The following is a 17,517-nucleotide window of genomic DNA, read 5'->3' as shown; positions in this document are numbered from 1 at the left end:
TGAAGAGATAGAAAACCCCTAAGATTCCGTGAACTGGAAGTATTGCTTTGGTTTGCTATAACCTCCGCTGTTAAAGGAGTAATACCGCATATATTCTCTGTTTAGGTGTTGATTTTTTTTTTAAATAATAGTTTCTACTAAAACAAAGAGAATTTTTTTAAAAGCAAGTAACTCAATCTCTCAAAACAAAAATAATGAAATATAAGCTCAAAACATCAAAAAAGTAAAAGAAGCAAATATTCTGAGCTTAAACTTTAAAAACATATTTTTAAAAGTATGAAATGAGTTTTCTATTTTTCTTAATTACTTGCTGGAAATTTTCACATGTTAGGTATTATGTCCCAAATAAGAATTCAAACCCATAAGCAGGTCTGACCTAGGTGACCAATGATACTTTACAAAGTAGAAATGAACATAAATTATTTTCAAAAAGATGATATTTTGTTTATTAAAATTAAACCACAATCTGTCTCCTGACATACAAATAACTGAGAAGTTAAAAGATGTTGCAACCCCAACCTAATTTCACAAGTGTTTTCATCTCCAATCTTGAAAGGTTTGTCACATAAACAGTTTAGTGAGGTCACAGTCGTGATAATATGCGAATCTTAAACTGATTTTGAAAAGGATGCATCACAGGTTCACACTTCCACATCTATACAACTTTATTAACAAGTAAAATACATGCCAGCATGTTTTATATATGGGCAAGGACATTCCTATGATAATGAATGGCACATTATCATCTAACAATTGACCTTTATCAAATATATGTTTTCATATGACTATTTGAAGAATTAAATAATAAACAACTAATAAATGCTAAAATAACATTTAACAGCAGTTAAAAATATAAAAGCCGTTCAGTTTAGTATTTACAATAAGCTGGAATCATTCAAATACAACTATTAAAAAAAATACTATTCCTCTTCTACAGGCCAAATGGTTCATTAGAAAACACTGTGGCAATAATAACTGGCTCCTGCCCTTACCCCAGTTCCATCCCTCAAAGGGCAGTGGAGCTAAGGTAGTTGCTTCTTGGTACAGTCTACAATTATACACAGGATGATCATATAACTTATCCTCCAAATTAGAACACTTTTGAGAGTACGATGAGGCACTATTAAGCTGAGAAAACAGGAATAACCAGGACTCTTTTGAGCAAACTAAGGATATATATTACCTTAGTTAAGTATGGTATCACATTCACTATCATTACTTTTTGCACTTCTTGAAATAGTACATACTAGATGAAAAAAATTATATTTAATGAAGGAACTCTGAATTTTTCTCCAATTGGATATTTTGAACTCCACTTTTCCTGTTAGGAGAGGTTTTACTGGAAATAATATTGTTTTAGCAGGTAAAAATCTGTGAACAACTTAGAAGGCATGTCTAAAATGAAATATATCTTATAGACTCAAAATAGGCTAAAGATTAGTATTTTTTCCATTAAGCAGAGATTTTCATTTTAACCAAATGTAATGGGATTTGTATTTTAATCTAAGTTTCTAAAATCTGTCCTGCATACACTATATAGAAAAGTGTTATTTTTGCCTTAAAATTCAGTTTATTGCATAAATACATGAAAATGGATTATCCTAGCCATGACTAGCTTATTCATTTACAATAGAAATAATTTGAAATTTTTTTGTATTAACTTCCAATCCCCAGTTCACACTCAAAAATGTTTAGATACCCTAACAAGAGTTTTGATTTTTCAATCTTTAAGGCAGAGTGCAAAGATGATCAAGCATCCCCAAAACACAACAGCAGCTGTTCAAGCTCACAGGAAATGAAGTATGCAGGATTTTATATATCTGAAGGGAACATTAAGTTCTTGAAAATAACATTCTGATTCCCCTGCTTACATGATGAGATTTAAGGCTACCACTGAATTATGCCAATTATAGAGGATTCAGTAATATGTATACTTGAACCTTATAGATTTGGGGGGAAAAGTCAAAACAAAAAGTGAAGTTTTGATGCTGGATCAAAAGTAACATGTATCCATATTCAGAAAACAAGCACATATACCATAAAAGCTAAAATGGAATTTTAGTAAGTCGATGTTTGATAGCTAAGCTTCCTAGTAATTATTTAATTACCATGTAGCAAAGCTTAATTTCATTTAAAAATTATTGAAAGAATAAAGTACAGGTCTATAAGAAATTAATATGAAAGAGATCCAGCATGAGTTTGAATATGTTATTAGTACAGTTTAATTTTAATTAACTTCCAAATTAGGCAACTAAACTAAATATTTTTTCTTTACCCCATGCTACTGTCTTACTTCAAGGGGTGTAACACAGGTACTTTAATACAACAATAAAAATTTTAATATAACAATAAAAATTCTACGCAGGAAAGTAAACTGAATGAGACAAAACAAAAAATAGGCTATATTAGCAAAACAAAACTATGTTTTATTTATCAAAGACAATGAAAAAATTAGAAAATACAGAAGAGGTTATAAAGCATAATAAATTTTATTTTTTGGAAATGGAAAAATGTCCCTGAATAGTTAGATGTACCTTTTAGTAGTAATGTCTAATAATAAATAAGAAATCAATTTTATAAGGTCCATATAGCTGTATTAAATAATTTTTAAGTTTAAAAGATAAAATACCATCATTTTAAATGTTGGTATTCAAAACCAAAGATATAACTGAAAGGAAAAACAGATGAGACATAAAATGATTTGCAAGATGGGAAATATAGTAGTTTATGAATGTAAATTAAATTCCAGTTATAATAGTGGCTACACACTCTCACTACACACACAGACCCCACAGTCCTATATGCCACAAACACATTTCCATAACTTGAAAATGAGTGTTTTGCATATCTCGGTTCAGGATATGTTTTTTACAAGTTAATCCTAAAGACATAAAGCAAGAAACTATTAATAGTACAAGATTTTATTTGCTAAGCTTTACAAATTAAACTCTAAAAAAATTATTACAATGATACTGAAAGATATTTTATTGGCCTTTTAAAAGACAAACACAAATGAGAATTATCTTATTTAGAAAATTAACTTTGAAAATTATCTTAAATGAAATAAATATAATATCTAATACAATCTCTTCCTGCAAGAATCTCTAAGATGGGCAATCCTAAAAACGCAGCTTCCCATCTGAAAATCCCTAAAACTAGTATGTCCCTTAAAAAAAAATTTATTTTTCTTATAAAGGACATTTGGTATTCCCACATTTTCTTAAAATTTGTCCTAAAACAAATTCTATCTTTAACACTCAGGTTTCTAAATATATATGTGTGTGTGTATATATATGTGTATACATATACACATATATATTTAGTTCACTTAATTTAAAATTAGTGAAAGCTATCTGGACACAATTTCTAAGAAAACATTGCAGAAAGTAAGTTATGCATCGTTATTTACAGGAAGAGTTTTCCTAAATAATAATGTAAATATCATGTTCAAAAATCTGACAAATCCTTTCTAATAATCAGCACTGCAGGTTTCAATACACCTTATATAACAAAAGATGTTTCATGTGTATAACTGCCAGATGAGTCTAAGAGCCAGAAACTAAATCATTTGACATGGTTAAGAATTTCATTTTTATTATACTAAATGTCAGGTCAGAAGTCAATGGCATTTACAAGCTGGAAGACTGTTTATCCACTCAACTCTTTCAATTATATCAAACACTGATTAACCAAATGTGACTGGACTTAACTGCTACAACTTTATGGTTTCCATCAAGTATATGCAAATATCTTAAATGGGCACATATGCATATGTGCAAAACAAATGAAATATAGATACTTAAAGAATGAACAGAAATGGCTTGTAAGCAAAAACCACCCTGCCATTCAATTTCAAAACTCCGTCTTTTCTTCACTAATTTGTCTTCTGTTATTAGTAGTCTTCTATTAAAGTTGTAGGTTTACAGACGATCTGGAAATTTCACATTGGTATAAGAAAGGAATGTCGGGTTGATGCAGTCTGGAGACAAAGAAGGAATTAGTCTTAAAATGTATTAAGTTGTCTTTATCTAAATCATAGTATAATACAACACATTTTATAGAAGAATTATATTAAGCATATAATATTCTCTTCATTAAAGTCTACATATCAGAATACATTCTAAAGTGTAAGGTTTCTATAGCAGATTTTCATCTAGAAAATATTTGCATTGTATTTTAGACTCTTCAAAATGCACAGAAGACAATCACACAAATTAGTAAAACAGCAAAATTACTTTGCCTTTTAATCTTATTATTAATACTGACAAATTCTTAATGCCACTGTCTGCAAGGATATTTTGCTTGTTAAAATAAAAAAGCGACTTCTTTGGGAGTGGTTGGGGGAGACTTTAGTAGAACACTTAAAATGATACTTTAACATGATCTAGAAATACAAATGTATTCATAGTACTCTAGCAGAAATAAGTAAATTATATAAGCTTATGTATAACTTATATAAATGATAAAATGTAAGCAACCAAATCACAAAGCATGCAATTTATTTATTTGAAAAAAGAATACTTAATAAACTTGAAACACTTTGTTCCTTATAGTCCTGCATTCAGAAGTTAAGTACTAGTAGACATTTTGGTAATAGAGTTCAAATGCTTTATAAGTTTACCTTATTTATAGGCATAAAGTACATGGTACTTGCTTTAAAAAGTAGAATAGGGAGTATGAGGTTACTTTATGTGAAGATACTCCCGCTGAACAATAAATAAATACTATTACCATACCCACGACCTCCAGAAATTCACTGGATAACCAGTAAGACAACTTCTACTCATTTCTTCATATTCCTACTTATTCAAGTTGTAGCCTTCATAGTTGATAAAAAATCAGCACACATTAAGAAAACAATAACAGAACTATTTTCTTCACATGATTTTTATTCCTTAATCCAGACTGTTAAAAGGACTGCAAGACAAATTGTTTTTCAATCAGATTTTTTTCTCCACCAGATGTCTATGTGAATTTCATATTGTTTTAGACAAAAATGCTCATTCCTTCGGTCTAAGTACTGTCATATTTTGTTTTTTCAAGCCTTCAAATTTTGTGCTGGTGGTTACTTCATATACATTCTATGGCTAATCTTTAAAGAGAAGTTTTAAAAGTCTGATTCAAAATTTCAGTTCACTCGCTATGTATTTTAAAAATTAAAATTTATGAAATTCAATTTTAAAAATCTAAAAGTTATCTAAAAAGGTCTATGACTTATCAAATTTCAATAAGCTGACTGTTAGCAGTATTAAAAATATTAAATATGCTAACAGTAAAAATCATGAATACACATTAGGCATTTAATATGTATCTGGCAAATTCGAATACATAAAGGGAATAGGCAGAGTTCACAGATTAATACTTCTTACCTCTACAATAAGAAGAAATACCTTGTTCTATGAGCAGCTGCCATACTTTCAGACATGTTTCTGACTTTTAGGTAATTAACAAATCCTCTGAAGAAAAGGAGCAGGCCTGAGAAGGTTGAAATAATATGGATATACTATGTTTTTATACAGAAAAGGGCAAGATAAATTTAAAGTAGACAATTATAAACAAGATCCTCTTGGCTTAAGGAATTTTATTTGCAGACTTCCATTCATTTCTGTAATATATTTTACACTATAAGGATAAACTCTGTCACAAGGAAATACAATTTTTCAATTTGTTAAGCCTAGATGTACCAAAATTAAAGCAAATCTAGCTATAAAAATCCAGAATTACATAAAAATATACATTTAAGTGATTTTCTTCAATAGTAAAGTTACCTGACGCACTTAAACTGATTCAACTCATAAAAACCCCATTGAACCCATGGGTTCAATCTTTTCAATTAATATAACTACTGGGTGAACTAAGACATATTTATTTATATAAAGTAGATAAAAAGGAAATATATACATGAGGTTGCTAACAATTGTAAGGAAAAAAACAATAAGCCTGTATAGTAATATCAAGTGCCTGTCATCTGTGAAATCTGTATTTGAAGATATGTGCATTATGTACATATTTTTAATTATGAGTTCTTATTTTGAAGTAATAATAAAAAACTAACTTACAATAAAAAATTAAGATGAGTTAGAAAAGACAACTTGGAAGACAGTCACTCTAATGATTTAGATTATTTGGGATACATCTTATATCTACCTCAGTTTTCTCCTTTGTAAAGTAGTATTTTAAAATAACCACCACAAATATATTTAATAATTTAAAAAGCAATACCTGTAAAATTCTCTAAAGTTTCACATAAAAAATATTAGATAAGTATAAAACATTACCATTACTAGTATAAGCCTTTGAAATACTTAAGCATATGATTCTTAGGGAAACATTTATTAACTCCAGCAAATTTTTAACCAGGAAAACGGGGTGGGGGGGATCCAAAAACAAAAACGGAAGATATCTACTGTATGTGTATGACTTTCCTCACCAGGAGGAAAAGGAGTTTGTGAATTTAAAATATGAAGTCTCAAACTAAATTTGTACCCCAACTGCAAGACAGTAATCAAATCACTAAAAACAAGAAGCATGTGTGTAGTAAATTGGAGAGGAAAGACAGAAGAGAGATACAAATGATGACTTAAATGGTATAAATTACAGCTAAACCCAATCGCATCTGCTTCCCATATCCTAACTCCCTCCGTTTGGGACTCCTTCTGAATTCCACCCTCATGCCCTTCCAGATGCTGTTCAAAGATAATAATACTGTTATCCAAATGTAAAAAATATTATTGAAAAATGTAAACCAACTTATTTGTGGGATCCCTTCCTTTGTCTCTAAAGCTGCTGTTTTCTAACACACATTTTACTTCTCAGGCATTTTCTAAAAGAAGCCACCCAGTTCATACCTAAAAACCAATCACTCAGTGGCTACTGTTTCTCAGCATTCTACAAAGTGCTCAACATTCTTTTCAGCATATGTGAGAGCAACATTTTTATCACTGATTACATTTTCACATTCCCCTAAATAAATAAACATTAGATTATGGCTCTGAAGTGGAACTGGCATTGTCCTCTGTATTCTACTCTGCCCCACACTAACCTCCCTAAGATTCCTCCAATCTCTAAATAATATATATATACACACAAATGTACTCATTTAATATGCTTAAATACTTAATAGACTTTATAAACCTTCTCACTTTTAGGTAAGAAACTCAATAAAGAACACGGCATTCAGGCAGTTAGAACACATAATATAAAACTGGCTTCACCTCCAGATGCATCTCAACAAAGTCACAACACTAAAACAATTTCAATATAGCTATTAAAGAATTAAGTGACCTTATCTGACCAACAATAATTTGTTTCCCAAAAGATCCTAAAGATCCAACAGTATGACTAAATAAAAACTCAAGAGAGAAGACTGCCACCTACTGAAATGCTGTTATTTTCTGGTAAAATTCTGAGTGAAACATGGGCTTTTACTCTTAACTGGAAACAAAAGGTATTCCTTATGTCAGCAAATACATCTGAAATGTGGATTAAAGATATAATGTGATTTAATGATTAACTTAATTATCTCACATTGAAGGTAAAAAACAAAAGGGAACAAAAATTGAAAATCCATAAAATTCCATCAATATTAATAAAAAGACACGTCTTATAGGAAGACAACTCAACAAAAGCACTGTGATCATTAGGCATAAAGCCTTTCCTTATGCCTGGCTGATTAATGATTAATTCAAGGCACATTTCAAAAGCATAAAGAATGTTTACATGATCGAAAAATAAGAGAACAGATAGAACAACCAAACTATCCAACTCTCAAATTTCCTAAGATCATTAAAAGAAGTCATTTGTGTCTGTTTTCTGAGATAAATGCTAAAGACAATTTTTTATCACGTTGTTATTTTAAAATTTTGTAGCATTCAATTATCATCCCGCCACTGACTCTTTACACTGATAGCCTCTGGATTTTAAATCTAAGAAATCTGTAGTGCTATATAGAATAGTTTAAAAACGTGAGATGATGTGTTTGAATATGAGAATTTTACAGAAGAAAAATAATTTCCACATAAATTGCAACACAGTTTATTTACATCTTACAGTTTTTGGAAATATCCAAGTTAAACTAAATGCATTAAGAATAAACTTACCAAGTACAAGAAATATCCACCAAAGCCAATACTGTCCATTGAAATATCCAGTAAAATAATCAGAAAACTATGGAGTGAACATAAATATATTAACCGAATTCATACACCTGAATTTGAAAATCATAAATTATCTTCAGTTTCAGAATGATTTACTTCAAATAATCTTTAACACTTAAAAATAGCACAAAGGAAAAATAAAAACACTTAATGGCATACACATATATAAATTATTTGAGAAAAAATCATCTTATGCAATAGCAAAAAAAAATTGAAGTATTTTTGGAAACAAAAACCAGTTTCAAACTCCCCGCAAGAAATAGTAAATGCTGTATGTCTGAATCACACATTTTCTTATTAGAAATTTCACGTCAGTCCTTTTTTCATAATCTCTCAAAACCACAACTACCATCCCAAACACACTACAGCAACCCGCTGCTTCAGATATTAACACCAAAAGCCACATTAGTTTAATCTTATCAGATGGGGGTGTTCTGCTGACCTCCAAAAGAAGAGCTTTTGACCTTCTGTACACCCCCTACTGTTAATCACTGCCAAAAATACTAGGTGCATAAAGACCCCCATTAGAGTCTTTTTATTTTCAAACTAGATGCTCTAGCATTCAGTTCCCAACAGAGAGCTGAGAACAGCTAAATGAACCTTAAAGTGGCATTTCAACAGTTCCTATTAGTGGCCATGGTAGACAGTTTTATATTCTCCGTGGTGTGGGAATATGAACAGGAAGATGGAAGGCAGAGTTTGATGATATTGGACACAGTTATCCTTTCCTTGACTAGACTCTAGACATCACACTTCATTAATTTTAAAAGGTTTTTTAAAAAATCAATCTAATTTTCTTCAGTTACTTCAGATAACTTTAGCACCTAAAACAATGCCTCAAATGATTACTTTTTAAAAAGTGTTTAATATAACCTACTCTAAAACTGTTAAAAATTAGCTTGTGTTTACCCACCCTGTTTCCACTGGTCTGCAAACTGAATCTGATGTAACTAAAAATGATTCCACTAAATGCAGACTTGCTCTCAAATCTAATACTAATTAAAAGTATTTGTAACTTTATAGGTAAAGATTTCCAATTATTTGTTGGTAATTTCCATATAAGCTTAAAAATCCTAGGCTTTGGCAAAAATAAAAAATGCTTACAAATTGTAAATAATGCTATCATTTAGTAAGCATATCAAATAAAGATTATCTAAGTCTGTTTTTTATAGCCTTTTAAGTATTTTCTCAGGAAGTATTTCCAATTAATAAATAAACCATTAATAGTAATTTCAGTATTTATAGTAATTTCATATTTTAAATTTTATACTAATTTTTTAAAATTTATAGTAATTTCAGAGATTTAAAATTTCAAAGTACTACTAAACACATAAATCCCATGTACACCTACATCTTTAAAATATATGTACAATGAAGGAGGGACTTGAAATTGAAAAGATACAGCTTATACAGGATGGTACTATACTATTTTTTAGTCAAGTGATTAACAGTTAGAAATACAACATTTTCATATAGGTCTTAAAGGCTGTAAGAACAAAAAAGAATAAAGAACAAAGGCAATACGTTTTCAAATTTCTGCGTGTTACCCAGTAACAGGTAACCTGAACATCAAGAACAGTCATTCTTCACCAAAAATGTTTACCATAAAGCTAGTTCTTATGTACTCCCTAGTGAAAAATATAATTACCTTCACCCTGATGTCAAAGAGAAGGATTTGCTATGTAAGAAGGATAAAGAAATGCTTTTGGACTCATTACTGTGTTAGCAAAAATGTTTTAAAATACTAAAATCATAAGCCTAAGCCAACTGTTGTTTTTTTCATATAAGTAAACCAATCATGTTGATTGGCCAGTCACAGGCTAGAGAAATCAAATTTTGGAAAATAAATTAATGAACATTATGAATTCATCTGATTTTATTATATTAATATAACATCACTATTTCATGTTTACATCCTGTCTACTTTCAAAATGTACTTTGTTAGTTTTTAATAAAACACATATGTATTTTTAACCAGATAATAAAAAACCTTAGATAGAAGTAGTATCAGAAGGCTAGGCTAAAGATATTTACACAAAATCCGAGGTTCATCGCAGCTCAGACACAAAATGGACAGCAGCAGTATGATTTATAAATTACTTATTATCTAATGAAAGGGAACACCAGGTTTTTAGGAGAAAACTTTTCTCTCAGCACTAAACTCTAAGAGGAATGTTTTACTTGGAGCATTATAGTAAAAGTCAAAGTACAGTGTAACAGAGGCAGTACAGAAGTAGGAAAATAGGCAATGAATTGAGACCAAGGTAGATGTCAATTCACATTAAAAACTGTGAGACTGGCCTGGCGCGGTGGCTCACGCCTGTAATCCTAGCACTTTGGGAGGCCAAGGCAGGAAGACTGCCTGAGCTTAGGAGTTTGAGATCAGCCTGGGCAACGCGGTGAAACCCTGTTCCTACAAAAATACAAAAAATTAGCCAGGCGTGGCGGCATTTGCCCATGGTCCCAGCTACTTGGAGGATGAGGCAGGAGAATTGCTTGAACCCGGGAGGCGGAGGGTGCAGTGAGCCAAGATGGCACCACTGCACTCCAGCCTGGGTGACAGAGTGAGACCCCGTCTCCACAAAAAAAACAACTGTGGGACCTTGAGCAAATTATTAGACTCTTTTTATTCTTAGTTTCATCACCAATAAAATGGCTAAATCATCACCAGCATCAGAGATACAGTTAAAGTTTGAAAATTCGTTGCTTGTAACAAGTTATGCCTAGCACACACTAAGGGTTAAATGAATGGCAGTTATTGTTATTTTATACAAAAGATTTTTTTAAGTCCTTTTCTTATAACACTTCTTAGTACACACTAAAGGCATAACATTAACTCTAACTCAGTTAAAGTATTTTAAGGGAAACTAAACAGTCCTGGTGATCAAACTTGGTGACAGTATTTACCTTACAAAACTGTAAGAAACTCTAGTCTTTGAATTTAAGTTCCCCATCTTATCACATCAACTAGAGGTGATAACTAGATAATCTAATCCCTTCTCAACCTGAGGTTCTTATGAGAAAATTAAGCTGTAATACTTTAAGGGCATAAGTTGTATAAGATGCATTAACTTCTTTCTTACACATCTAGAATGATACTAGCAATTTACTAACAGGGAGAATTGAGAAAACAGTCCTCATATCATTTTCTATGTTCTGTGATTTAGATGAGAAATCCCATTTGAATAATAGTGCTTAATTCTATTAGTATCATAATCAACATTGGACTTATCTAGGCCCAACTTTGAGGTTTTTTAATAATAATTTCTATAAGGAAAGGGATTGTGCCTTTATCTTTGTATGTTCTGTAACACCTAATAGATTTATACATGTGTTAGGAACCCACTGTACATCTTTTGCAATAAAATTAAAACAAGAGATTGTCAGGGGATAGTTCTAATGATGGCTCAAATTTTAACTATCTTAGAAGAAACCAGTTCATAGGTCCCAACCAAGAATTAACTGATTAATAATCAAAACCTATGGATTACTGAAACCCTGGAAAGCTATAAGTTTTAAAATAATGAAGAAATGCATTACATCCATAAACATTAATATGTTCATAGTGGGTACTTTTAAATCAACTTCATAATATATATTATCAAAGTGAACATTTAAGAGAAGCTAATATATTTGATCTATGATTCTACTAAAAATTTTAGGAGGATTTAGCTCATTCAATTAGAAATGAATGTTTAAATGTAGAATGTATGTATTTTAATTTATTAATTGTATAACAGCATTTAAAATGTGTAGGTAACTTTTCAAAAGACTTATTACAACAATAAGTAAAGCACTCTTGATCATTCTCCTAGATCTTACAGTTAAAAAAAACAAAAAAAAACTAGGAAGAAACATTTGTAAAAAGAAGTCAAAAGAGGCCTTCAAAAGGCTGGGGGACGATTATGCTAACAACACCAATGCCTATGCAATTTTTACAGAAAACTACTTGGAGACTAGAAAAGTTGTTAAGATGGGGAACTTGTCTCCCTACTCACTATCTTGTAAATGATAAGAAGGCAGGGGGTGACTTCAGGGAACAACAGGAAAATAAGGAAGGTTAGAAGAAGCATGAGGGAAAAAAAGAGTTCTGATAACCACTTCACAGGCCTTTACTTTTGAGCTCTCAATGTTTTCAAAAGAAAACAGTGAGAAGATATTTAAGTTCATGATAATGTGACTAAACGAGAAATTTTTATGTTTTAACTTAATTTAGGCATACCTGCACTATATCACAATAATAGTAGCCATGATTTACTGAGCACATATATTTGTGCAGTAACTGGATAAGGTACTTTAATTACATTATTTCCATACCTCATAAAAATCCTACAAGCCAGCTATTATCAGCCTATTATAAAGAAACTAATGCTCAGAACAATTAAATAAAGTTAAGACATATAAAAAAGATGAGATTCAAACTTAAATTTTTATTATTTCAAAGTTCTTTCCACTATATTAACAACTTCTCATATGATAAAGTTATAAAGTGTTCATACCACAGAGCTCACAATAATGATTAAGTATAGGATTTAAGAATAAGCCTTGAAATAACTGAATTCATGAAAATAAAGTGACCATTTATGAACCACACAGAAAATTTCATACATCTCATTTTAGAGATAAAAGAGATACAGGCTATCAAGACACTCACCCTGACAATAAGGATCCATTTGATCAAGGAAAGTCCAAATCCGCAGATAGCACCATACCTTCCAGCTATGGTATTGGTGATACAGAAGGATAAACAAAATCCAAGCCAGTTGAAAATAAATGCCACTAAAAGCAACAGAAACCATTCTTTTATAAACCACAATTTGGAAACAAATTAACATAGACATATTAATGATATTTCATGGCTCAATGGAAACAGCAGCTCCCTTTCTTTTAACTCTGCCAATTAAGCCTTCTTTATAGACTATAGCCTACTTTTTGCAAATGGCTTATTTGCTATACTGTGTATCAACAGATGGGTAAGCTTGGTTTCTTGTCAGTTTGGCCAACAGGAATCCATTCCTGAAAGCTTATCATTAATGGTTGTAACTGCAGTTATAAACTAGCTTAAAACCAGATCACAATGTAGCTCACATGTGGTTCCACCCAAGAAGTCCAGCCTAAGCAATCAGCCAACAAAATTGGCTTTTTAAAAAAGGTAAAGCAGGCCAGGCACAGTGGCTCATGCCTGTAATCCCAGCACTTTGGGAGGCCGAGGCAGGGGGATCAGCTGAGGTCAGGAGTTCGAGACCAGCCTGCCCAACATGGTGAAACCCTGTCTCTACTAAAAATATAAAAATTAGCCGGGCGTGGTGGTGGGCACCTGTAATCCCAGCTAGTTGGGAAGCTGAGGCAGGAGAATTGCTTGAACCTGGGAGGTGGAGGTTGCAGTGGGCCAAGATCGCGCCACTGCACTGGAGTGTGGGCAACAGAGCAAGAAAAAAAAAGGTAAACAAAACAATAAAATTGAATACTTCACAAATACTTTATGGGTTTCTTCAGCTGTAATTACAATTCTTAGATGTTCCTTTTCACAATTTACTTATGCTATGTAATGTCATGTAAAAGCTATATAAAAAACAGCTTTTTGTGGACAGAATAAGACATCAATGTTTTGTTTTCCAAGATGTGTCAAGATGTGTAGTGTCCAGATAACCCCTTTAAAAACTGTAACTTTTTGACTTGTATATGGTAGGTGCTCAAAAGAATAAACTGAATAAAGATGCTTAACATCAATTGTTAGGGAAATAAAAATTAAACCACAATGAGATACCATCACCAAACTATTAGAATGTCTGAAAAAACAAAAAGCAAAACAGAACAACACAAAAAAAACCATCAACACCAAATACTGGCAAGGACACAGAGCAACAGGAACTCTCATTCATTGCTGGTGGGAATGCAAAATAGTACAGCCACTTTGGAAGACAGTTTGGCAATTTCTTACAAATCAGAATTCACATTTCAAAACACCCTTCTAATTATTTTAAGGTTACAAATACCTTCTCTTTCTGTTTCCCTCAAGTCTAAAATGATAATAATGCAGGTGATTACTTATTATCATGGCATGCTGATGTGAAGATTCACACACGGTACAAATAGCTAAACCTCAGAAGAAAAGTTTTCTAAACAGGATCAAATAAGAGCCCATTACATTTTGAAGTACTAAAATTTAAGGTCATTTCCATAGACTGTCAATTATCCATAAACTTTTCATTTCTAGTATTTGGCAAATAACCAAATTCTGTTCCATTCTCTTAGAAAATTTCTTAAAAATAAGATCAGAGATATGCACATTAGGCATGTATCTGAGGCATTTTATGGTAACACTTTAAAAGGATTTTGAGAGCAAAAGCATTATTACAAACATTTCTTCTTTTACATTTTCTGAACAAGAATATGCAATTATCTTACCAAATTTAAGTGTAAACTTTTTTTAGGTTATGTGAGGTAAAACACTGAAAATAAAGAAGGAAAGAATTAAGCCACCAAAAGGTTTTAATTGAAATAGTCTTATTGATATTCACTGTAATTTTACTTGTGCAAGTTATATAACCTGAAATGCTTAAGTTATAATTAAACCACACTAAAAATAAAATCTATTTCTGGACCTTTTTACCCACAGTAGCTATTAGATATTTAAGAAACATGGAAAATATAGCCAGTTGCAATTTGAAAAACAGCCACTAGATGGTAGTGATGACAAACAAATCTATGCTTATTAAGCAAATAAACTCTAGGCCTATAGCCTGCCAGAAAAAAAAATCAGGAAATACAGGTAAAAATATAAATTTACTGTTATAATGTTGGTACAATATTTGTAAAACAGGAAGCATTAAATATATAAGTTGTGGAAACAATTTAGTAAAAATTTAGTAAAATATATATTAAATCTATTAAATATAAATATATACATTTACATTATATTAACTAATATACTACCACTGGCTAAGAATAAAGTCATCCAGTGTGTCTAAGTTACCATGCATTTATAACACATCAGTGAAAGGGCTTCAAATCTAAAAAATTAAAATTAAAAAGAAGATACTGGTGGTAAGTGAAATAAATGGAGAAATAAGATTTCTGAGTTGCATAATTAGAAGGTGTCAAATAACATGTTTTTATTCCCCAGAAACAGGTATTTATACTAAAAGTAATACAATATATTTAGATCCTTTCCTTTCTAATTAAGGTTTCTTAAAAGGTATAATAACAATGAAAGTACTGAATGTTTAAGCTACTCTTTTTTGTAAACAAACTGTGAGAAGTTTGTTATTAAAATGTTATTAATATATAGGATTACCAGTTAAACCAAAATTAAGATAAAAACCAAGGTTCTCAAGACTAATATTACAAAACAGCACTCATTTATAACCACAGTTTATTTCCTTTTTATTATACCTAACATTATCTAACTAGAAATTGTAACTAAAACCAATTTAAGATTTAAATCTTGCATATACATTAGCTGGTTGACAACGTGAACATTACAATTAGTAAATTTGAGGAGCTGCCTGCCCTCCTTGCTCATTCCCCTCCCCCTCTTTTCTTCAGCAGATGAAAATAGAAGGGAAGCAAGAAACATTTCAAACTTGGAGGACAGGGTTTACATGAACTTTCAGACTCAAAAGTGACAACTCACGAAGGCTGTATTTTCTACTTTTTAAAGCCGAATTTGGCACTTTAAATAAGTAAATTATTTCTCGGTTTTATGATCATAATAAAGCTTTTAACTAAATTGAATTAAATCAGCATTCTATCCAAGAATGAAAGCTTTGTCATTTAACCAGATTGAGGGCAGAAATTAACTATATCATAGACTAATAAACTTACTTAAATGAATATTGGGTTTCTACCACTGGCTTTAGTAATTTAAACAGTTGATTGGGCATCTTATTATTTAATGAGTTTACTATGTCAATCCCTGTATTATGAATTGAAATAATGAAGACTTTGACACAGTCTTCCCTCAAGAAGATTAAATTTACTTTGTAAGTCAAATACTAAGAATTCTGCAAGATGTTAAAATGTTACTGTTTCTGATCTTCTAACTACTTAACATTCCCCCAAATAAGACTTATACTTTCATAACTGTCTGTCCCAAGTGACACTGTTCCAGTTGCCCAGAATATCTGTTTTTCCAATCCTTCTTCTAGCTTAAGGACACTCAAATGGAAATCCTCTGCCCCAAAAGTGGAATTTATAGTTTCATTCTATACGCTCCTACAGAGCTGAATGGGCACCAATATAGCAGTATTTCTCTTTAAAAATCTGAAATAGCTTAAATATGCTTATGTACTTTTACATGTCAGCATCTTCATAATGGCTGCAAGACATAAATTTATCCAACAAGAGTTTAATAAATTCTAGGATTTGTATTTAAACATATGATCACAGTATTCATTAGTCCAATATCAGGAACAATTTACATTTTAAGAAAGGTAGACATATGCTAACAATATTTGCTTCTCTTCACTATGTTACTTTAATACGCATACAGCCAATTCATAAAAAAAACCCAAAATAGTTTAGGAAGATTACTTACTGAAAAATGCCAGCATGAAAATGCCATCATTCCCCACTCTGAGCTGGTCTGCATCACTGAAGTCATCTCTTGGTGGACACTCTTCCTCCTGAATCTGTAAATATGTAACATTAGAATAGCTCACTAAAAATTACAACTTTATCATCTTAAATGTAAGCATAAGAACTTCAGCAACATCTAATGTTCTCAATTTGTTGTATAGACAAATGCAATAATGAGTACAATGTCTGGCACAGAGTAATCAATAAGCATTAGCAAGTAATATTTTTTCACAGTCACATTTGAAAAGAGTAACTTTAAAGATAAACACAAAAAAGATAAAAGATGAATAACATCAAACTCATAAAAATGGTATCAAGAAGATACATGTGACAGTGCTGCATTAGTAATGATTGGAAAATAAAAACTTTCATAACCAGTGGTGGAGTATAAATTGGTACAACTTCTATTGTTGGCAATTTTGCAATAATTATCAAAAATAAAAATGTGGATACCCTATGATCCAGCAATTCCAGTTCTTAAAATATACTGCACATATATATATATGTATACACACACACACATATTCCCTCTTATAAAAATGATGTATTAAAGATAATTCATTCCAGCAATGTTAATAAGAGCAAAAGATTAGATACAATCTAAATGCCCATCAACAGCAGACTATGTTAGGAGACAATTCTCCCCAAGTCTATCATGTTTCTACATGTCTTCCAGGTAGAGGCACTGGCGGCCTTTTTTCTGGAAAAGCTGCCGGCATTCGATGCCAGTCCCTCAAAGCAGCCATAGAGCTGTACACTGCAAAGCCTCAGGGGCAGAGCT

General features: G+C 31.3%; 1 protein-coding gene across 2 annotated transcripts in view; it reads right to left on the bottom strand.

Moving 5' to 3' along the window:
• Window positions 1–647: 647 nt before the first annotated feature.
• Window positions 648–17,517, bottom strand: part of NDFIP2 (Nedd4 family interacting protein 2) — a 74,990-nt gene continuing 58,120 nt past the window's right edge. The window contains exons 4-8 of one of the 2 annotated variants that reach the window (XM_055096897.2): window positions 16,696–16,789; window positions 12,811–12,935; window positions 8,100–8,166; window positions 5,391–5,475; window positions 648–3,979 (exon numbers count right to left, since the gene is read on the bottom strand). In XM_055096897.2, coding sequence (XP_054952872.1) covers window positions 3,907–3,979; window positions 5,391–5,475; window positions 8,100–8,166; window positions 12,811–12,935; window positions 16,696–16,789 — 444 coding nt within the window. In that variant the 3' untranslated portion in view covers window positions 648–3,906. Of the gene's footprint in view, window positions 3,980–5,369; window positions 5,476–8,099; window positions 8,167–12,810; window positions 12,936–16,695; window positions 16,790–17,517 lie in introns of both variants that reach the window. The other variant, XM_008950570.5, reaches the window with a different exon arrangement.

This window comes from Pan paniscus, chromosome 14, assembly GCF_029289425.2.
Source record: "Pan paniscus chromosome 14, NHGRI_mPanPan1-v2.0_pri, whole genome shotgun sequence".
In the NCBI taxonomy this organism is placed as follows: Eukaryota; Metazoa; Chordata; class Mammalia; order Primates; family Hominidae; genus Pan; species Pan paniscus.
This window is presented reverse-complemented; position numbering and strand designations above follow the sequence as displayed.